Source organism: Bombina bombina, chromosome 1, assembly GCF_027579735.1.
Source record: "Bombina bombina isolate aBomBom1 chromosome 1, aBomBom1.pri, whole genome shotgun sequence".
NCBI lineage: Eukaryota > Metazoa > Chordata > Amphibia > Anura > Bombinatoridae > Bombina > Bombina bombina.
Genome location: NC_069499.1, coordinates 1,041,914,744 through 1,041,937,773, shown reverse-complemented (window position 1 = coordinate 1,041,937,773; position 23,030 = coordinate 1,041,914,744). Strand labels below are relative to the sequence as shown.

Genomic DNA, 23,030 nt, shown 5'->3' with positions numbered 1-23,030 from the left:
TGTATTAAAAACAATATTACGGACAAAATTATCTGACACATAACTAGCACTGTCAATTATACAACCTGCTAAATCATCATATTGTTTCATATTGTATATTAGCTAACAATACCTTATCAGGACTATAGCAAACTTAACTGAAATAATCCACGCTCATTAGACCGTTACAAAATCATGCCTCAATATTCAAAAGCGTCATGACCTGTTATACCTACATTACAGCGCAATTTAACCGCTCATATTAAATCCAAACTGTCTCTTGACCTTCTATAGAATACAGGCATTATACATCAGTATTGTCTCCAGCTTAATCATCGACATAAACAGGCATTTAAAGCTTAAAGTGATAGACCGCCAATGATAGATCCTACCATATACTACCACACAGCAACCTGCATAAAATAAACAAACTTAAAGCATAAAAACAAATAAAAGAAGAAAAGAAAAAAGAAAAAGAAAAAAACATAAAAGGACAAAACAAAAGCAGCAAATATAAATATACACAAAAATGAATAAAAATGAATAAACATATAGGTAGGATCTATCATTGGCGGTCTATCACTTTAAGTAAGCTTTAAATGCCTGTTTATGTCGATGATTAAGCTGGAGACAATAATGATGTATAATGCCTGTATTCTATAGAAGGTCAAGAGACAGTTTGGATTTAATATGAGCGGTTAAATTGCGCTGTAATGTAGGTATAACAGGTCATGACGCTTTTGAATATTGAGGCATTAATTTGTAACAGTCTAATGAGCGTGGATTATTTCAGTTAAGTTTGCTATAGTCCTGATAAGGTATTGTTAGCTAATATACAATATGAAACAATATGATGATTTAGCAGGTTGTATAATTGACAGTGCTAGTTATGTGTCAGATAATTTTGTCAGTAATATTGTTTTTAATACACAGGTGTCACATATGTTTATTTACTAGTGGTTGCTAGGATTCGGGCGCAGCATGATGATGCGTGTCCCAAGCTGAGCCACACCTGCACAGGGTGATTGGAATAGGATATTTAAGGAGCTGTTATGGTGTTGGGTCTGGTTGTTTGTTTGAAAACGGGGGTAACACCCCGAAACGTTATGCTATATTAAAGGAATAAAGGATTCCCTTTGTCAAATCCGGTGAGTGCCTTCCTCTTTTTGGACTTATTGAAATTGTTTCTGATGTGCACCCCGGTACTGCTAGGATTCCGTGAGTGCTAGGCTATACTATAGAAGCTATATATAAATATATATATATATATATATATATATATATATATGTGTATAATATGTTTTATTACACAGATGTTGTGGTGCAAATTAGTGTTTTAGCCACATCAAATTTTCACTCCTGAAGCAAATGAAAATAGATATAAAATAAAATAAAAACTAAAGAAGGTTTAGTTTGGTGTTACAAAAAAACTATGTTAAAACAAGTCCATCACAAAATGTATGTAAAAATTTATCACACTTTGATATCCGGTAGGTATTGCACTTACTAGAACAAACCTCAATCATATGAGGTAAGTTGCCGCCTCTGTAAGTGGGAAACCCCATACTCTGAGAGGAGAAGAATAAAAGACACAGCCAAGCACTCTTTACCACTGCAGATTTTCGGAAGTTTCCCACTTACAGAGGCGGCAACTTACCTCATATGATTGAGGTTTGTTCTAGTAAGTGCAATACCTACCGGATATCAAAGTGTGATAAATTTTAACTACCATTACCTTTTTTACATACATTTTGAATGGACTTGTTTTAACATAGGTTTTTTGTAACGCCAAACTAAACCTTCTTTAGTTTTTATCTGTGTAATAAAACATATTATACACATATATATATATATATATATATATATATATATATATATTTATATATAGCTTCTATAGTATAGCCTAGCACTCACGGAATCCTAGCAGTACCGGGGTGCACATCAGAAACAATTTCAATAAGTCCAAAAAGAGGAAGGCACTCACCGGATTTGACAACATCTGTGTAATAATACATATTATACACACCTATACAAAATTATTCAATTTACAGCGAATTTGGGAACCTAATCCTTACACAGCGCTTTTCTCACCCTCTTCCTTCTATTTCTCTTTTTAAGATATTCTCACCTTCCATAGGGGAGATACCTTTCAAATTTTTGAGATACCAGCTGCTGACATAGGATTCCCCACCACTATCTTTGCTTACTACACACACAGCGCCAATCCTGGTGTATGTGGTGTGCTTCTCTATTGCTCTTTCCTTTAAGGGACTAGAGACCCCCCACCGACTCCTCCCTTCTTGTCATAAATATATATATATATATATATATATATATATATATATACTATTTTTTACCCCCCCACCCGTATATCTGTCCGGAATTTTTGTGGCAGACACCTGGCAACCCTACTGAGGCACTCACCACCTCCCATGACCCAGACAGTACAGAGATTTATGACTCCTCTCTGATAGGCACCCGGTCAGGAAGAGGGAAGAATCACATGGTGCACAATGCAGTACCGACCCTGCTATGAGAAATAGCGTTCCAAGCTTGTAAGCTGCATGGCTCGCAAAGTGAAAGTGAAACCTCTATATTCCATAACAGCCCGTGAGCCCATAACATCTCACACATAAAGCAGCATAAAATTAAATAAACATATAAGATTATTCCCCCCCCTGTTCAATAATCCCTCTCAGGAGATATTAACCCTTGATTCTATACAGATAAAGGAGTCACACTGTCACCATGTCTTCTAGCGTTATCATACATGTATAAAAAATGTAACGATCTTACCAGAATCTACGCTATGGAATAGGAACACAGCCTTTCAAGTGTGACAGGTTAGTAGCATCGCTTCTGACATGGACCTGAGAGCAGAAAGCAGGCAGCGAAACTCGTCAACGCTGATTGCTTATGGAGCTGTTAATCTGAGTCGGGATGGTTTTGCAGAAAGACTCTCCCTGCATCTCCGGACTCTAACTTTCACCCATGCTCTCACTGAAAGGCTGACAGGACTACTTAAAACTCCAATCCCATTGCGAAGAGTACTACCCTCCATAAGAGACTACTCCGAATCTTCCGACACTTTTCTGCCAATGTCCTGTAACAAAAGGCAAAGAATGACTGGGGGATGAGGGTAGTGGGGGAGGTATTTAAACCTTTGACTGGGGTGTATTTGCCTCCTCCCGGTGGCCAGGTTCTTAATTCCCACAAGTAATGAATGAAGCAGTGGACTCTCCTCCCATTAAGATGGAAATTAATGTTATAGCTGCACAAATAACTTAAAATGTTTATCTATAAAGCTACTCCGAGGCTGATCCTTTTTTTCTTAAAATCTGCAGTGGTATAGCCAATTAAACAGCTATGGCTCACACCCTTACTTTATCCTGAGGGGCACTACTTGAATCAGTCTGTGAGCTTGGCTTCCCATAGCAGACATTCAGCACATGCACAGTGGCGCCTTTCAAGCCGACAGAACCATCTAAACTGTGAATCCCTGCAAATGTGCAAAATAGGAAGGAAATCTTTTACATGGACTGTATTCAGGCCTGAGGGCAGCCAGAATCTTTTCAAACCTAGTTTTCAAGTTAATCAACAGTTTTAACAATCATGTTATACAGTGCATCAATAATACTCATACTTTCCATATAATGTTAACTTTTTTCAATGTTTACTGTCCCTTTAAGTCAGTATTTAAGCAGTTAAATGGAAAATGTTATAGTCTTTAATTTATAGGGACATTAAAGTAAATAATAATTGTCACATAAATGTTTAAGAGAGACAACATTTTTCTCTCATGATTCAGACACAGCATAATATTTTAAACCATTTTCCAATTTGCATCTATTATCTAATTTGCTTTGTTCCCTTGGTATTCTTTGTTGAAAAGCATATCTAGGTAGGCTCAGCAGCTGCAAACTTGCTGCTGATTGGTGGTTGCACATTTATTCCTCGTGTCATTGGCTTACCAATGTTTGCAGCTAGCTCCCGGTAGTGCATTGCTGCTCCTTCAATAAAGAATACCAAGAAAATGAAGTAACAATGATAACAGAAATAAATTGGAAACTTGTTTAAAAATGTATGCTAAATCATGTCCCTTTAAGCATAGTAAAAATATATTAAATGCACTTTCATTATTTATTATTTATTTTGCCTGACTTTCCTGTAATTTGCCTCTGAAAAGTGTGGCTTTTCCCAATGCCCAAGCAAATGCCCTTTTCAGGGCAATCTTTAGAGTAGTTTTTTTTTACTTGTTACTTGTACTGTAGAACGGGGTAGTATTTTTTTTTGGTGGAAAAGAGCTAAGTCACTTTAGGGCAAAATTTTTTTAGTGTTAGTATAGGGTTTTTTATTTTTTTTATTTTTTTTTTAAAGTGCAGCTTTAGTTTTAGAATAGACATAACTGTGTTTTTTTTTTTTTATCTAATGTTTTGTTTTTTTTTGGTAACTTAGAGGGTATTAGGGGGTTGGCTGGTTAGGGGTTTAGAGGTTAGTGAATACTTTTCAATGGGGTTGTGACAGTTTAGGGGTTAATAGTGTAGAGGGGTACTTTGCGATGTGGGTGTGTGGCAATTTAAGGATTAATAGTGTAGAGGGGCACTTTGCAATGTAGGGGTGTGGCGTTATAAGGGTTTAATAGTGTAGTGGGTACTTAGGGATGTGGCAGTTTAGGGGTTAATGGTGTGGAGGGGTACTTTGTGGTGAGCTATGTGGTGTAATTTAGTGTAACTTTTTCTCTGGCCAAACTCTTTACGCAAACTTTCAGGTTGCCTAAAAAGTTTGAAAGTTAAATGCGATTGTGTTCGAGCAATCGCATGCACTTTCAACTTGTAATACGAGTAGACATTGCCTCTCAATTCCGCCCATAGAAAAACTAAATTTATGCTTACCTGATAAATTGATTTCTTCTATGGTAAGACGAGTCCACGGATTCATCCTTTACTTGTGGGATATTATCCTTCCCTACATAAAGTGGCAAAGAGCACCACAGCAGAGCTGTCTATATAGCTCCTCCCTTAGCTCCGCCCCCCAGTCATTCGACCAAAGGTACAGGAAGAAAAAGGAGAAAATACAAGGTGCAGAGGTGACTGAGTTTAAATAAAAAAATACAATCTGTCTTAAAATGACAGGGCGGGCCGTGGACTTGTCTTACCATAGAAGAAATAAATTCATCAGGTAAGCATAAATTTAGTTTTCTTCTATAAAGGTAAGACGAGTCCACGGATTCATCCTTTACTTGTGGGATACAATACCAAAGCTACAGGACACGGATGAACGGGAGGGACAAGACAGATGGTTAAACAGAAGGCACCACTGCTTGAAGAACTTTTCTCCCAAGAATAGCCTCCGAGGAAGCAAAGGTATCAAATTTGTAAAATTTGGAAAAGGTATGAAGTGAAGACCAAGTCGCAGCCTTACAAATCTGTTCAACAGAAGCATCATTTTTAAAAGCCCATGTGGAAGCCACCGCTCTAGTAGAGTGAGCTGTAATTCTTTCAGGAGGCTGCTGTCCAGCAGTCTCGTATGCCAAACGGATGATGTTTTTCAGCCAAAAGGCAAGAGAGGTAGCCGTAGCTTTTTGACCTCTATGTTTTCCAGAATAGACAACAAACAAAGAAGATGTTTGACGGAAATCTTTGGTCGCTTGAGAGTAAAACTTCGAACTACGTCCAAGTTGTGCAACAGATGCTCCTTCTTAGAGGAAGGATTAGGACACAGAGAAGGAACAACAATTTCCTGATTAATATTCTTATTGGTAACAACCTTAGAAAGAAATCCAAATTTGGTACGCAAAACCACCTTATCAGCATGGAAAACAAGATAAGGCGAGTCGCATTTCAATGCAGATAGTTCAGAAACTCTTCGAGGCTAAGAGATAGCAACTAAAAACAGAACTTTCCAAGATAGAAGCTTAATATCTATGGAATGCATAGGTTCAAACGGAACCCCTTGAAGAACCTTAAGAACTAAATTCAAACTCCATGGCGGAGCAACAGGTTTAAACACAGGCTTGATTCTAACTAAAACCTGACAGAACGACTGAACGTCTGGAACATCTGCCAGACGTTTGTGCAGTAGAATTGATAAAGCAGATATCTGTCCCTTTAAGGAACTAGCTGATAGCCCCTTCTCCAATCCGTCTTGGAGAAAGGACAAAATCCTAGGAATCCTGATCTTACTCCATGAGTAGCCGTTGGATTCGCATCAATAAAGATATTTACGCCATATCTTGTGATAAATTTTCCTGGCGATAGGCTTTCGAGCATGAATCAAGGTTCAATCTCCAAGCAGTCAGCCGCAGAGAAACTAGATTTGGATGCTGGAACGGACCTTGAATCAGAGTCCATGGTGGAAGAGATGACATGTCCACCAGGTCTGCATACCAAGTCCTGCATGGCCACGCAGGTGCTATCAAAATCACAGAAGCTCTCTCCTGTTTGATTCTGGCAATCAAACAAAGAAGGAAAGGAAATGGTGGAAACACATAAGCCAGGTTGAACGACCAGGGTACTGCTAGAGCATCTATCAGTACTGCCTGAGGATCCCTTGACCTGGACCCGTAACAAGGAAGTTTGGCGTTCTGACGAGACGCCATCAGATCCAATTCTGGTGTGCCCCATTGCTGAATCAATTGTGCAAACACCTCCGGATGGAGTTCCCAGTCCCCCGGATGAAAAGTCTGACGACTTAGAAAATCTGCTTCCCAGTTCTCCACTCCTGGTATATAGATTGCTGATAGATGGCAAAAGTGAGTCTCTGCCCATTGGATTATTTTGGTAACCTCTATCATCGCTAGATAACTCCTTGTTCCTCCTTGATGATTGATATATGCTACAGTCGTGATATTGTCCGACTGGAATCTTATGAATCTGGCCGACGCCAGCTGAGGCCACGCCTGAAGCGCGTTGAATACCGCTCTCAGTTCTAGAATATTTATCGGGAGGAGAGCCTCCTCCTGAGTCCACAATCCCTGTGCTTTCAGGAAATTCCAGACTGCACCCCAGCCCAATAGGCTGGCGTCCGTCGTCACTATGACCCATGCTGGCCTGCGGAAACACATTCCCTTGGACAGATGATCCTGTGACAACCACCAAAGAAGAGAGTCTCTGGTCTCTTGGTCCAGATTTATCCGAGGAGATAAATCTGCATAATCCCCATTCCACTGTTTGAGCATGCAAAGTTGCAGTGGTCTGAGATGCAAGCGAGCAAACGGAACTATGTCCATTGCCGCTACCATTAAACCGATTACCTCCATACACTGAGCCACTGACGGCCGAGGAATGGAATGAAGAGCTCGGTAGATGGATAAAATCTTTGATTTCCTGACCTCTGTCAGAAAAATTTTCATGTCCACCGAATCTATCAGGGTTCCCAGAAATGGAACTCTTGTGAGAGGGATAAGTGAACTCTTTTGCACGTTCACCTTCCACCTGTGAGATCTTAGAAAAGCCAACACGATGTCCATGCGAGACTTGGCTAATTGGTAAGTTGATGCCTGGATTAAGATATCGTCCAGATAAGGCACCACAGCTATGCCCTGCGGCCTTAGAACCGCCAGAAGGGACCCTAGCACCTTTGTGAAAATTCTGGGAGCTGTGGCCAACCCGAACGGAAGAGCCACAAACTGGTAATGCTTGTCCAGAAAGGCGAACCTGAGGAACTGGTGATGATGTTTGTGGATAGGAATGTGTAGATACGCATCCTTTAAGTCCACGGTGGTCATATATTGACCCTCCTGGATCATTGGCAAAATAGTCCGAATGGTCTCCATCTTGAAGGAATTTGTTTAAGATCTTAAGATCCAAAATTGGTCTGAAAGTTCCCTCTTTTTTGGGAACCACAAACAGATTGGAGTAGAACCCTTGCCCCTGTTCTATATTCGGAACTGGGCAGATCACTCCCATGGAATATAGGTCTTCTACGCAGCGTAAGAACGCCTCTCTTTTTGTCTGGTTTACAGACAATTGAGAAAGATGGAATCTTTGAAATCTAGAAGATGCCCCTGCTACCCCTTCATGCTGTCTTGGTAGCAGCAGCAGGCTTCTTCGCCTGTTTACCCTTGTTCCAAGTCTGGTTAGGTCTCCAGACTGACTTGGATTAAGCAAGATTCCCCTCTTGCTTCGCGGCAGAGGAAGAGGGACCACCTTTGAAGTTTCGAAAGGAACGAAAATTATTTTGTTTGGTCCTCATCTTATCCTGAGGAAGGGCATGGCCTTTCCCTCCAGTGATGTCTGAAATGATCTCTTTCAGTTCAGGCCAGAATAGGGTCTTACCCTTGAAGGGGATGGCTAAAAGCTTAGCTTTTGATGACACATCAGCAGACCAGGACTTAAGCCATAACGCTCTGCGTGCTAAAATGGCAAAACCTGAATTCTTCGCCGCTAATTTAGCCAATTGAAAAGCGGCATCTGTAATGAAAGAAATAGCTAGTTTGAGAGCCCTAATTCTATCTAGAATATCCTCTAATGGAGTCTCAACCTGAAGAGCCTCGAACCAAAAGGACTCTGCAGTAGTTACAGGAATAATGCACGCTATAGGTTGGAGAAGAAAACCTTGATGAACAAATATTTTCTTCAGGAGACCCTCTAATTTTTTATCCATAGGATCTTTGAAAGCACAACTGTCCTCAATAGGTATAGTTGTACGCTTAGCCAGGGTAGAAATAGCTCCCTCCACCTTAGGGACCGTCTGCCACGAGTCCCGCACAGCGTCTGATATGGGAAACATTTTCTTAAAAGTAGGAGGGGGAGCGAACGGAATACCTGGTCTATCCCACTCCTTAGTAACAATTTAAATAAAACCTCAGTGAGGGTAGTATTCATAACTGCGGCCATATCCTGCAGGGTGAAAGAATTAGACGCACTAGAAGTACTTGCCGTCACTTGTGCGGGCATTAATGGTTGTGACACTTGGGGAGAATTAGATGGTATAATCTGATTCTCTTCTGACTAAGAATCATCCTGCGACACACTTTTAGTAGCTAAAATATGTTCTTTACAATTTATTGACCTTTCAGTGCATGAGGGACACATTCTAAGTGGAGGTTCCACAATGGCTTCTAAACATATTAAACATTGACTTTCCTCAATGTCAGACATATTGAACAGGCTAGTAATGACTACAAACAAGCATGAAAACACTTTATTTAGTGAAAAAAATAACAATCTTAAAAAACGGTACTGTGCCTTTAAGAGAAAAAAAGCATACACATTCTGCAAAACAGCCTAAACATGCACCAAATTTTCCAATATTTTTGTATGTAGACACCCAATAGGTAGTTAAGATTGCACCACAAATTTTTTTAACAATTAACCCAATGTCCAAACCGGATCGAAAATAGGCCCAAATCTGGAAAAAAAACCCTCAGCACCTTGTCACAGCCCTGCTGTGGCTCTACCTGCCCTCAGGGATCGAAAGTGTGGGGTAAAAGCTTCAATTTGGCCCCAAACATACACCAGGTCCCTCAGGAGTTAGAGCTTGCTGCTTGTTGTACAAAACTAAGTTCGCAACTGAGGCGCGAAAATATGCCCCGCCCATCTCACTCGATGTTCCCTGAGCCTTAAAGAACCGCACCAGAGCGGTTATAACTAGCCATGTGGGTTCCAAGACCCTAAAAATAGGCCATGTGTGTCCTAATAAGTTCCCCCTAACGTTTATTGCCCACAAAAAAAAGTTAAACCACTCCCATCCAAAAAACGTTTGCTCACAAACATTTTACATTCAGTGTCAACCATATGTGTAATTGGCCCCATAAGCAAGCTAAGTAATGCCCTTCTTTTTAGCTCTAGGATTACTGCTTACCCTTACCCTCCTGGGTATAATGTCAGCCTTTCTGAAATACACAGTCTCTTCAGAAAAAATATGACTGAACATACCTCATTGCTGCATAGCATGAAACCATTCCTCACACTGAAGATTCCTGTACTCCTCAGCCTCTGTGGGAACAGCAATGGACCTTAGTTACAAATGCTAAGATCATCATCCTCCAGGCAGCAGTCTTCATCCATCTGCTGCCTGAGAGTAAATAGTACAAACCGGTACCATTTAAAAATAAACTCTTGATTGAAGAATTAAAAACTAATATTTTATAACCTCTTTCACTTTACCCTTCCTAGTACTTAGAGTAGGCGGGTGGAGCTAAGGGAGGAGCTATATAGACAGCTCTGCTGTGGTGCTCTTTGCCACTTCCTGTAGGGAAGGATAATATCCCACAAGTAAAGGATGAATCCGTGGACTCGTCTTACCTTTATAGAAGAAATATGGGGAGTGTAAATTCGAGTTTGTGCAAACGAATTTGCCGTAATTTAAACAGCGCACCACTTATAATATGTATATGAGCATTAAAAAAACACTGCAATCTCGCGATCCCGATTACGCTCCTCGCGCCAACGATAGCGTACCACTCGTTACCTGGCCTATAATGTGGCATCTAGGTTTCTAAACATGTTTATTAGAAGGTTGTTTACAAATATACTTTTTTTGCTTGATTAAAACACTTCTACAGATTTGTTCACTGGGATTTTTCATGCAAAATGGTTTGGACACCTCTGATAATATGATGCAAAAATTATATTTTTTTTTCTTATTTGTATAATGTCCAGAATAAATTCCTTGTAGGTATTATAAGTTATGTAATTCTTAGATATTGACCTAAAAATTAAAGAGACAGCCAAGGCCAAAAAAAACCTTTCATGTTTCAAATAGGTCATGTCATTTTAAACAACTTTTCAATTTACTTTTATCACCAATTTTGCTTTGTTCTCTTGGTATTCTTAGTTGAAAGCTAAACCTAAGAGGTTCATATGCGAATTTCTTAGACCTTGAAGGCCACCTCTAATCTAAATGCATTTTGATAGTTTTTCACCACTAGAGGGCATTAGTTCACGTGTTTCCTATAGATAACATTGAGCTCATGCACGTGAATTTACCATGGAGACAGCTCTGATTGGCTAAAATGCAAGTCTATCAAAAGAACTGAAATAAGGGGGCAGTCTGCTGAGGTTTAGATACAAGGTAATTACAGAGGTAAAACGTGTATAATTATAACTGTGTTGGTTATGCAAAACTGGGGAATTGGTAATTAAGGGATTATCTATCTTTTAAAACAACAACAATGCTGGTGTTGACTGTCCCTTTAAGTTGTGTTTTACTGGTAAATCACATGAATAACAAGAAAGAGGAGAGTCTCTCATGCAAATGTTCTAGTAGTAACGCCAATAACTAACAAACTGCAAGGTTGGAATAGGTTGTATCATATCATGCAGGGATATAGATGCAAATAAAATCTGAAACTTTTACTGCTGATGTTTAAAATTGTCCCTGTGCAATAAATACATTTTTGGCATTACAAGTTTAACGTATAATTAATATACTGTGTAATTCAATAAAATAATATTTATTTATGCAGCACAAATAGTGGAAACACTTTGCTAGCTATATACCAAAGTGTGAAATCAAATCAGATACATGCCCCTGCAGTCCTATTTATGGCAGCTAAATACCCATGTGAGACTTCAGAGGATATTAAATATTTTTTTATGTAAGAATTAGAATTTAATCATTGCATTGCAAAATCCCTACATACAAAATGAATGATGAAAAATATAAAAACTGTATATTTCTTAGTACAGTTTGTATTGTTCTGCAATCCAGGGACACATCCCCGACAGTCGTTTATCTCATCTAGTCTGCTGTGGCCAATGATGAGGAGAGATAAATGAGCCCCTGCACAAATCAAGCAATTACTATGCAGCATGTAGGAGGGTCAAAGTTCCTTATCTTTAGCTGACAAAATTTTATGATGGGTGTAGCGAATACATTTGTGTACAGCATTGAATTGGTTATTATTTATGTCCTTCAACGCAAGTGCAGTTTATTCAAACTTGGAAGTATCTACACACATAGTGTGTCTGGACAGGTGTGAATGATCACCAAGGGGCCCATTTATCAAGCTCCGAACGGAGCTTGTGGGCCCCGTTTCTGGCGAGTCTTCAGACTCGCCAGAAACAGCTGTTAGGAAGCAGCGGTCACAAAGACCGCTGCTCCATAACCCTGTCTGCCTGCTCTGAGCAGGCGGACAGGAATCGCCACAATTCATCCCGATCGAGTATGATTGGATTGATTGACACCTCCCTGCTAGGGCCGAATGGCCGCGAGTCTGCAGGGGTCGGCGTTGCACCAGCAGCTCTTGAGAGCTGCTGGTGCAATGCTGAATACGGAGAGCGTATTGCTCTCCGCATTCATCAAGGTCTTGTGGACCTGATCCGCACGGTCGGATCAAGTCCGCAAGACCTTTGTTAAATAGGGCCAAATGTACATAAATGTGTGCAAAAAGACTTGCACGACAAAGAAAAAGTCTGCAGGTAACTGGACTAGTGTAATACTGGACCCATTGAAATAAGTTTAGACAAAGAAAAGTGAGAACAATGTAATAATCAAATCACACACACATCCCCATTTATACTAAATAACTTTATTGAAGAAAAAATAGGAGCCCGACTGGACTCATACTCATGCACACACACACACACTGTTAAAACTAGCTGAAACTCAGAGTGATATATTTTCCTATCGAAAAGCACGAAAGTGGATAATTGTAGGTTGCTACCAAGGTATACAAATATGTTTAATAATTCACACCAGGGAATACACCAATGATTTATAGACAGTACAAATATAAATCTCTCCTTTATAACAGTCTTTGCAAGAATCACAACCTCCAGGTAAGGAACAATTGCGGTATTATATGATTGTTGTACAGGAGAATCAATGTATAAGAATAACTAACCAACACAAAAATAAATGTGTCTGGTAGCTAGTTCCAAACTGATTAGAGGTTAGCTATAACTATTTTTTGCAAATATTGCAACTGGCGAATTCGGATCTAAGATATATAAGATCTGCTAATGTTTTTGTGACAACATTAGATTGGTTATACCGTTAGGCTGATATTCTATGTCCCAGTGGCTATATATGCAAGCACTAGAGTTATTGTATCTGTCCAATAACTAAATAGGATTTTATGTATCTAATCAAATGTTTGCACCGCTGTTAGCGATGGAAATAACGTAGCAGAAAGTATAATGGGTCACTATCAGTAGCTGTCCCTATGAGATATACGATTTTCTGTAGTGCTGCGATATTCAAAATCAACAAGTATATTTAAATTTAGCCGTGTTATAAAGTTCAAGGCCAGTATTCAGATATAACAAATTATACGTCCAGCACCAAATCTCACTCTCACTGAAGCCTGAGATCATATATCATTGGCTCCCTATATTCCTTGGTGCAAACATTAGCCTAATCACACACCCTGCACAAATCCACCGGTGTGAGCTAGCTACTTGTATCAATATATATAGCCCATTAATCTAAGTATCGATATATATAGCCCATTAATTTAAGGCGCCAGCCAGTGGCAATATGACAAATAAGCAAAGGCTAAACTGAAAAAGGTCTCTTCTATAGCGGAGACCTATTTACTTTTAACTGTCTATTTGTGGTCGCAACCGTTAACCAAAAGTGCTATGCTGAGTCAGCAATTAAAAAATGCGGGTTACATAACCCGGTACTGGTGCCCCTCACCATTTCTAGTTTAACTTTGTTAAATAGGGGCCTATATGTGTAGATACTACCAAGTTTGAATAAAACCGCACTTGCATTGAAGAACCAGTTCTAGTGCTTTTTCTTTTCCTCTCTTTGATTCTGGTTTGAGACAGCCATTAAGGACTGGTTCAATACATTTTTATACAGCATTACAGACAGCAAAGCAGCAGAGCACAGCTGACCTGAGCAGTCCCTGATTTTGTCCTGTTTTGTTACCTTTACTTCTCCGGCTGAGGAGGGAGTGGCAACTCATGCTGAGGATTCCAGCGGCGACACAGTAGAATTTCGGAGGCACTACCCGACCCGAACAGTCACTACGGAACCGAAGGGGAGCGGCTCTGACGAGTAGAGGAGGTCATCCACCACTTTGCCGTTTGACTCAGCCTATCCCACAAACACCTGGAGGTACGCCAACTTTACTCACCTGTTGACAGACTATATACCCAGCACGGGCTAACGGGACTAGCGATACTCTTGGGCTGCACTGAGATTGACACACTGCAGAGCAGCTGTACAACGTTGCGTGCCAACACGAGCTACCAGCACTGACTGTGTTTGCTCCGCATAAACGGATTGGTAAACAGTGTTATTAACTAGCATCTGTGACAGACTTTGACGTTTATACAGAATCGAACTCAGACTGAACTTCAATTGAGTTTTCACCACTCATGTATACCATATTGCTTAACTTACAAGCTGCCTGTATTTATTGCATTATTAGTGCTTTGACATATAAGATACCATTTTTTGTTCTCGTTTATTATTTATGCCCTCTCTGATTTTGCTGTATATCTCAGACATGACTCACTTTGGGTACTGGCTTTTGCATGGAATAATATTTAACTAAATTACCATAACTTACTTTTAGTACGCCATATTTCTAACAACATTCATGCTTTTTACATATACCAACTGACAGCTAAAATTAGAAATAAAATAATCAGGTTTGACATTTCTAAAATCATGAGCCAATAATACCAGGGGTAGAGATGACTCACCTGGCGAATGCGGTTTTTCTTGTGTTAATGTGAAGGATGTTATGTTAAGTTGGTTTGCTTTTATAGAAGTAATATTTTACATGGTTTAGAGTACTTTTATCAAATCCTATTTATGCCCTTTGTAGCACATTGGTCTTGATCATCATCCTACTCTTATGAATGCTTGTCTGTAAGTGGTGTATAAAATCAATAACATAACTGTACCTGTTTCCGTACATATTCTACCATTAGCTCCAGTTGTCTAGGATCATCACATTGTTGGTTGAACAGATTCCTCCAAAGTGCTCCTGCCAAAACACGATCCTCTGACAATATTCCCTAAAAGATATTACTCTATTTATAGTATTCTGGGTAAAAAAGTAAAGCAAGATATAGTATGATGCTTGATATATGGTCAATTTAAAATTTCACTTATACACTCTTAGAGGGATTAAGGCAGGGGTTTATCACTTGTCTAAATTCATGTTGTTTTCACTCCCAAATTTAAATGATGGCTCCCTCACCAACAACTTAGCCTTCAGTGTGATGACACATTTGTGGTATCCATTCTGTGTTAGAGTGTGGTCATACAAAATAGATCATTGTATAGCACATCTACACGTTTGAAAGACAACTTCAACTAATAGAGTTTGAAGTGAAGTAGGACATTCTGGGTTTAAGCTATCCAAATAAGATTCACTTTAAATCACCTTTTTGCTTCCAATGTATGTTTTAAACATGGCCCCTTTAATGCCAGTGCTGTGCTTCTCAATGCAGTTTTTTTTAGAGGCACAAAAGGGATACAATACTACAACAAGAGAAATCACACGTGGACTTCCTTTTGGTTTCATTAGACCTCATTAGCACAAGATAGATTTCTATTTGCTGTGTAAAGAAGCTGGTATATAGGATCCAAAGCAGTCTCAAAGTAAGTTATGGTGTGCAAAAAATATTGAAAACCTTCCACTTTGATTATAGTGATACTGTATGTATCAATGTATAGCACATTTGCACATTTTCCACAGAAAACCTCAACTAACAAGGAAACAGGGTATTCTGGGTAATGATATGCAAATAAGCTTCACAATGCCTCACTTTTGTTGTTTCAAAACATGTCTACCATTGCCAGAAAGGATGAGGAACCTATGTCTGAACCTTTACAGGGAAAGTAATAGATCAACCTTGTCAAGAATGACTGTGTTGCTGGGCACTGACCTACTAGATGCAATGTTGTGCTATATTTGGTTATTTTTGTTGTATCAGAAAAGCTTTTAGGGGATACATATTTTCCACATCCAGAGCTACAACTCATTTAAATTATTTTGAGTAGCTAAATTTAAAAGATTATGTATATTTTCTTGTCATTAAAAATCCTGCCAATCAAATCTGTTTCTTATCCTTCTCTGGAATGTTTCTATTTGTTTATAATACTACTTGATTGGTGCAGCTTTACAATCCGAATCAATTAGAGTGAAGGCTGTCGCTGAGAACATCAGTATTCCACCATGTGTGTGACTGACACCATAACCTCCAGGGGATGCTGAGCAACACATTCTGCATTCCCAGAGCACAAACTTTCCATTGTGAATCTATAACAGCTCTGGAGCACACTAAAAGGGAGAAAAGACCCCCACTCACTAGCCAGGGACATATTTCTAATTCAAAATCCTTTAAGATAGTAGTAAAATCAAAGGACAATATTATAAAAAAGGCGTAAAAACAATATAAGCTCAATGTATTTGAAACTGGAAATAACAAACTATTGTTCTGCTTTCCTTGTTGTGGTTCTTAAAGGGCCACTAAACCCAAAATCTTTCTTTCATGATTCAGATAGAGAATACAAATTTAAACAACATTACAATTTACTTCTATTATTTATTTTGCTTCATTTTTTAGATATCCTTAGTTGAAGAAAAAGCAATGCACATGGGTGAGCCAATCACACAAGGCTTCTATGTGCAGCAACCAATCACAATCTACTGAGCATATCTAGATATGCTTTCCAGCAAAGAATATCAAGAGAATAAAACAAATTAGATAATAGAAGTAAATTAGAAAGATGTTTAAAATTGCATTTTCTTTCTAAATCATGAAAGAAAAAATTTGGGTTTCATGTCCCTTTAATGTTTGAATCCAACATAACATTATATGTACTTGTAAAAACTATAGTAGACTGAAATTGTTCAGTTTATAATTTATGATCATAATTTAAACATTATCTTAGTTTTAGAAAGCAATATGTATCAACAACAGTACTATGGGGACACGCAACTACTGCACTTGTTATATAACCATTTATAGACAAGAAGATGCGATTTTAAGTAAACTTTAAAAACAATTTTATTTAAAAATAAATAACAATTAAGAGAAAGGGCTTCATACATGTAAATACTTTTTTTGAGTACAAAGTGTCCCTGAAAATGTCTGCTCGGTTGGTTCTTTTTATAAATACAGTTTTTATATCTTGCAAAAAAGGTGGAGCTGTCCAGGTGTTCTGCTTGTCAGTTTCTTTCGACCGTGTATACCTCCAAGAGATAAAGGTCCACAATAGTGCAGTAAATTCAAAACCACCTGGAGGCACAAATAGTATGCTCACAGGGTTTAAATGAAGAATACACGTTTATTTAAAACATCAGCAGGACATCCGCATGGTACAGCTCAAAAGATTTATGAAAAAGCAGAATAAAAAGCTCTACGCATTTCAGCTACACATAGAATTTTTTCAAGAGCACATAAAACTATTTGTAACTTCTATGAATTGTTTTTTGTGCTCTTGAAAAAGGCTATGTGTAGCTGAAACGCGTAGAGCTTTTTATTTTACTTTTTAATACAGCATTTTTGCAAGATATTTTCTATTATATGGCTTGGGAGAACCGGGGCTGGCTACGACCACTGAAAAGGGAAGTGTTCTAACACTGGTTTTTACTTTATTGCTAAATAAATACAGTTTTTATGTCTGAGATGTTAACAAAATTACCTCATCATATCCGAATATTGCTGCATAGAAAACTTCAGTCATTACTCTCATACTGCTCTTCAGGGTCACAGAATCAATCTAAAAAACAAAACAAAAATAAATAATTAACAGCTGTTTTAACACTAAACAAACAGTAGACATAATGACGTGTTGTATTAAAAGATAAGCCTGAAAAAATTATGCAGAAATATTCTTTTACATTATATTAGTAGTTTAAATTTTGAAGAAATAAGTTTTAGCTTCTATAATAATGGACACTGCCATGTTGTAACCTAGACATTCTTCTTATCCAATATCCTCTGTTCAGAACAGTACGGGTAGGGTTGCCACCTTGGCCATGTTTTCCTGGACACTTATGAGTTACACATGCTGTAGGGTGTACAGGGAGGAACATGTATTGTGCTGTTTATCAGTACTATTCATGTCATGTCCAGAGGCTCAATAGATGTTCCTCCCTGCTAACCCTGCAGCATGCTTAACTCATAAGTGACCAGTAAAACATGGCTGAGGTGGCAACCCTAAGTACGGTACAGTTAAAAATTGGCTGATAAGTAACAATCTCAAAGGGCTTAGTGACCCTTTACACATGAACACAGTTTAGAGAAAAACAAATAATTTTTGTGGCTTTGTCTAAGTTGAGGGTAATCTTTTGATAAATGGGAAGAAATACACTTTTGGTAAGAAAATAATACTACAGGAGTAATTTGATTTCCTTAGTTTGCTAAGTAAACAACCTTTGTACTTGGCAAACCAAATACAAGTTGTTTAAAAGTGACATTAAAAGAAAAACAAACAATTACAAATATTTATTTTTACATGATAAAAAGGTTAAAAGGGAATAAAAATAAATACTTGTTACAGAATTTTATTTCTAAAGAAATTCTGTTTTTATTTTTACTGTGAGCTAAACATTTGCCTGTGGGTTTACACTAACCCCATAGTCAAAGGTCTGCACCTGGGGCTCTCCTATGCCAATGAGAGGCAGGCATACTTTTGTATGTTTTAAAAACATAAATTATGCTTACCTGATAATTTCATTTCCATCGAGGGGAGAAGAGTCCATGACTTCATTCATTACTATTGGGAATTAAGAACCTGGCCATCAGGAGGAGGCAAAGACACCTCAGCCAAAGGCTTAAATACCTCCCCCACTTCCCTAATACCCCAGTCATTCTGCCGAGGGAACCAGGAAAAGTAGGAGAAATATCAGGGTAAAAAAGGTGCCAGAAGATGATAAATTTAGGGCTGCCAAACGGAGATACAGACGAGAGCCGTGGACTCTCCTCCCCTCGATGGAAATGAAATGATCAGGTAAGCATAATTTATGTTTTTCATCTAAAGGGGAGGAGAGTCCACGGCTTCATTCATTACTATTGGGAACATATACCCAGGCTCTAGAGGACACTGAATGAAACCGGGTGGGTAAAAGGCGGACCCTAATCTGAGGACACCACAGCCTGCAAAACCTCTCTCCCAAAAACAGGACCAGGTAAGCCGCCTTACAAATTTGCTTCATAGAGGTCTCATTCTTGAAAGCCCAAGACGAAGCCACAGCTCTAGTTGAATGAGCCGTGATCCTCTGAAGAGGCTTATGTCCCGACGTCTCATAAGCCAAGGCCCTTTGCCCCTTGCTCTTCCCAGAATACACCACAAAAAGAGATGTAGACTGTCTGAAATCTTTTGTAGCCTGAAGATAGAACTTCAAGGCACGAACCACATCCATTATGAAGTAAAAATCCAAAAAAAGGTGCAAGGAAACAGCAGAGGGCGCTATTAAGTCCTAAGATGACCATATACTAAATAAAACATATAAAATACTTAAAAAAGATAAGAATGAAAAGTGACACCTCATTAAGTGTTAAATATCACAATATATGAGTCCACAATATGTAAGCTTGAACAGACAGTCTAGTCTGTTGGATCAATGATATAGTCCAATGTACTTCCAGCCGACAGCGGTAGGCTCTCAGTGGTCAGAAAATTAAATCCCTTCTTCCAATAGCGACAGGCAGATCTGTATAGGTTAAAAACAAACAGGGGCGACCAATGTGTGTATCCACAGCAACAATACCCACGCACACAGCAATAATGTGTTCCCAGGGTACTCACACTCTTGCGGAGCACACCAATGTGCTTGTAGAAACAGACTGGTTGTCAGAGCAGCCTGCTCTCTCTGGTATACTCTCCCCTTACAGCCGTCAGATGATAGCAGACTCACTGGCTCTTCATAGCGGTTTGGTAATGAGAACCTCACTTGTCAAGGAATTGCAGGCAATGATTTTAAAACAATGTCCTTTAATCATTGCTAAAACAAAAGTCCTTAAAATACAAGTGAGTAAACAATGTGAATAAGTGATGTTTGCTACGCGTTTCTCGGCTCACTCGGCCGTTTCCTCACGCGTAGCAAACCCTTAAGTACTAAGTTTAAGCTCCAAGGCGGAGCCGACTGTCTAAAGACAGTCCCTATTCTAGAGAGAGCCTGAACAAAAGATTGAATGTCAGGGAGCTCAGCGAGTCTCCTATGCAACAAAACTGATAATGCCGAAATCTGTTCCTTTAAGGAACTAGCGGCAAGACCCTCCTCCAAACCATCTTGGAGAAAGGACAGAATCCTGGACACCTTCACCTTATGCCAAGGATATCCATGCTTCTCACACCAGGACAAGTAAGTCCTCCACACCTTATGGTAGATGCGACGAGTGACTGGCTTCCTTGCCTGAATTAGAGTATCAATCACACTTTCAGAAAAGCCTCTCTTGGCTAAGACTAGGCGTTCAATCTCCACGCAGTCAGCTTCAGAGAATCTAGATTTTGATGTTTAAAGGGACCCTGTGAAAGCAGATCCCTGAGACAGGGTAACCGCCACGGCGGAGAGGATGACATCCCCACCAGATCCGGAAACCACGTCCTCCGTGGCCACAAAGGAGCAATGAGAATGGCTAAGGCCCGCTCCTGTTTGATGCGTGCCACTACACGAGATAGAAGTGGTAACGGTGGAAAAATGTAAGCTAGGCTGAATCCCCAAGGAACCACTAAGGCATCTATCAGCTCTGCCTGGGGAACCCTGGACCTCGACCTGTATCGAGGTAGCTTACAATTGAGTCAGGACGCCATGAGATCTATCTCTGGCGTTCCCCATCTTAGACAAATCTCCGCAAACACCTCAGGGTGGAGAGACCATTCCCCCGGATGGAAGGACTGTCTGCTGAGAAAGTCCGCTTCCCAGTTGTCCACCCCCGGAATGTGAATCGCTGAGAGCGAGCAGTCATGGGACGCCGCCCACTCCAGGATCCGAGACACCTCCCTCATCGCGAGGGAGCTCCTCGTACCGCCTTAATGGTTGATCTAAGCCACGAGGTAATGTTGTCGTTCTGGAATCTGATAAAACTGACTGACCCCAGAGAAGGCCAAGCTTTCAGAGCATTGTAGATTGCTCATAGTTTTAGGATGTTGATGGGAAGGAGAGACTCCTCCCTGGACTGCCATCCTAGCACCCCAAACAGCTCCCCAACCTGACAGACTGGCGTTCGTGGTCACAATCTCCCAGGACGGTCTCAAGAAGGATGTCCCCATGGACAGATGCTCCGGACAAATCTACCAACAGAGGGAGTTCTGAGTCCGAGAATTCAGGGATATCAGCGGTGATAGATATGAATAATCACCGTTCCACTGTCTCAACATGCACAATTGAAGAGGTCTTAGGTGGAACCTGGTGAATGGGATGACATCTATGCTTGACACCATGAGACCTATCATCTCCATACATTGAGCCACTGATGGGCTTGAAGACTGAAGGGCTAGACAGGTGGACACAAGCTTCCTGCGCTGCTGATCTGTGAGAAATATCTTCATGGACATAGAGTCTATTATTGTGCCCAGGAACTCTACCCTGTTGCTGGGAACCAGGGAACTCTTTTCTGAGTTGATCTTCCAACAGTGAGATTGGAGCAGAAGAAGAAGAGCCCTCGAATGATCCTCTGTGAGGCTAATCGACGGCGCCTGAACTAGGATGTCGTCCAGGTAAGGGGCCACCGCAATGCCCCTGGATCTGGCCACTGCAAGCAGCGCCCCCAGAACCTTTGTGAAGACTCTCAGGGCCATCTCCAGACCAAAAGGAAGGGCCACAAACTGGAAGTGTTGGTCCAGAAATGCAAATCTTAGGAACCTGAAATGGTCCCTGTGCATTGGCACATAAAGGTAAGCGTCCTTCAAGTCTACAGTCATCATGAACAGTCCCTCTTGAACTAGGGGCAGAATAGATCTAATCGTTTCCATTTTGAACGATGGAACACTCAGAAGCTTGTTTAAACACTTTAGGTCCAGAATTGGGCGGAACGTGCCCACTTTCTTTGGAACCACAAAAAGGTTGGAATAGTGCCCTAGACCTCTCTCTACTAGGGGTACTGGTATGATAACCCAGAGAGAGGTGAGATCTCTCACACACTCTAGAAAGGCCTCTCTCTTCTCTGGTCTTGAAGACAGGTTTGACAGAAGGAATCTTCCCTCGGGCGGATGGGATCTGAACCCTATCCTGTAACCCTGGGAGACCACTTCTAGAACACAAGGGTCCTAAATGTCCTGCAACCATGCGTCCAAGAATAGAGATAATCTGGCCCCTACTTGATCTGGAGACCGGTCGGGGGCCGCCCCTTCATGCCGATTTCGTCTTGTCGGGCTTCTTGCTCTGCTTAGACATGTTCCAAGATTGAGCTAGCTTCCAAGATCCCTTGGACTGATCCTCTTTTGCGGCGGGTTGCTGGCGCTGGGCCTTATCTGTACGAAAGGGACGAAAAGTAGATCCTTTAGGCTTAGTCTTCTTATCCTGCGGTAGGAAAGCTCCCTTGCCTCCCGTAACCGTGGATATAATCGAAAAGGCAAGGACAACAGCCTTGCCTTAGAGGTCATGTCCGCAGACCAAGATTTTAGCCACAGAGCCCTGCGCACTAAAACAGAAAACCTGACACCTTAGCATTCAGACATATAATTTGCATATTGGCATTGCAGATGAAAGAATTGGCGATCTTCAGCGCCTTAATCTTCTCCTGTATCTCGTCGATGGAGTCTCCCCCTCGACCATTTCACACAGGGATTCACACCAATATGTTGCAGCTCCAGCGACCGCCGCAACGGCCGCTGGCTGAAAAACAAACCCTGTGTGCTGAAACATCTTTCTCAACATGTTTTCCAGTTTTTTATCCATGGGCTCTTTAAACGACAAACTATCCTCGAGGGGAATAGTCGTCCGCTTTGCGAGCATAGAGATAGCCCCATCCACCTTAGGGATGGTCCCCCACAGCTCAAGCTGAGAGTCCGGAACGGGGAACAGTTTTTTAAAGGAAGAAGGGGAAAATGAAGAACCTAATCGCTCCCATTCGTTCTTAATAATATTAGCCATCTTAACGGGAGTAACGGGAACCGGGAAAGACTGAGGTACTACCCTGTCCTCGTATACCTTGTCAAACTTAGGAATCGCAGGTTACTCCGGTATC

General features: G+C 40.3%; 1 protein-coding gene across 1 annotated transcript in view; it reads right to left on the bottom strand.

Moving 5' to 3' along the window:
• LOC128662804 (ubiquinol-cytochrome-c reductase complex assembly factor 1) overlaps positions 1–23,030 on the bottom strand; it is a 416,092-nt gene that overhangs the window by 29,440 nt on the left and 363,622 nt on the right. The window contains exons 8-9 of the mRNA XM_053716768.1: positions 17,542–17,619; positions 14,790–14,903 (exon numbers count right to left, since the gene is read on the bottom strand). Of these exons, the coding sequence (XP_053572743.1) occupies positions 14,790–14,903; positions 17,542–17,619 (192 nt within the window). The remainder of the gene's footprint in view (positions 1–14,789; positions 14,904–17,541; positions 17,620–23,030) is intronic.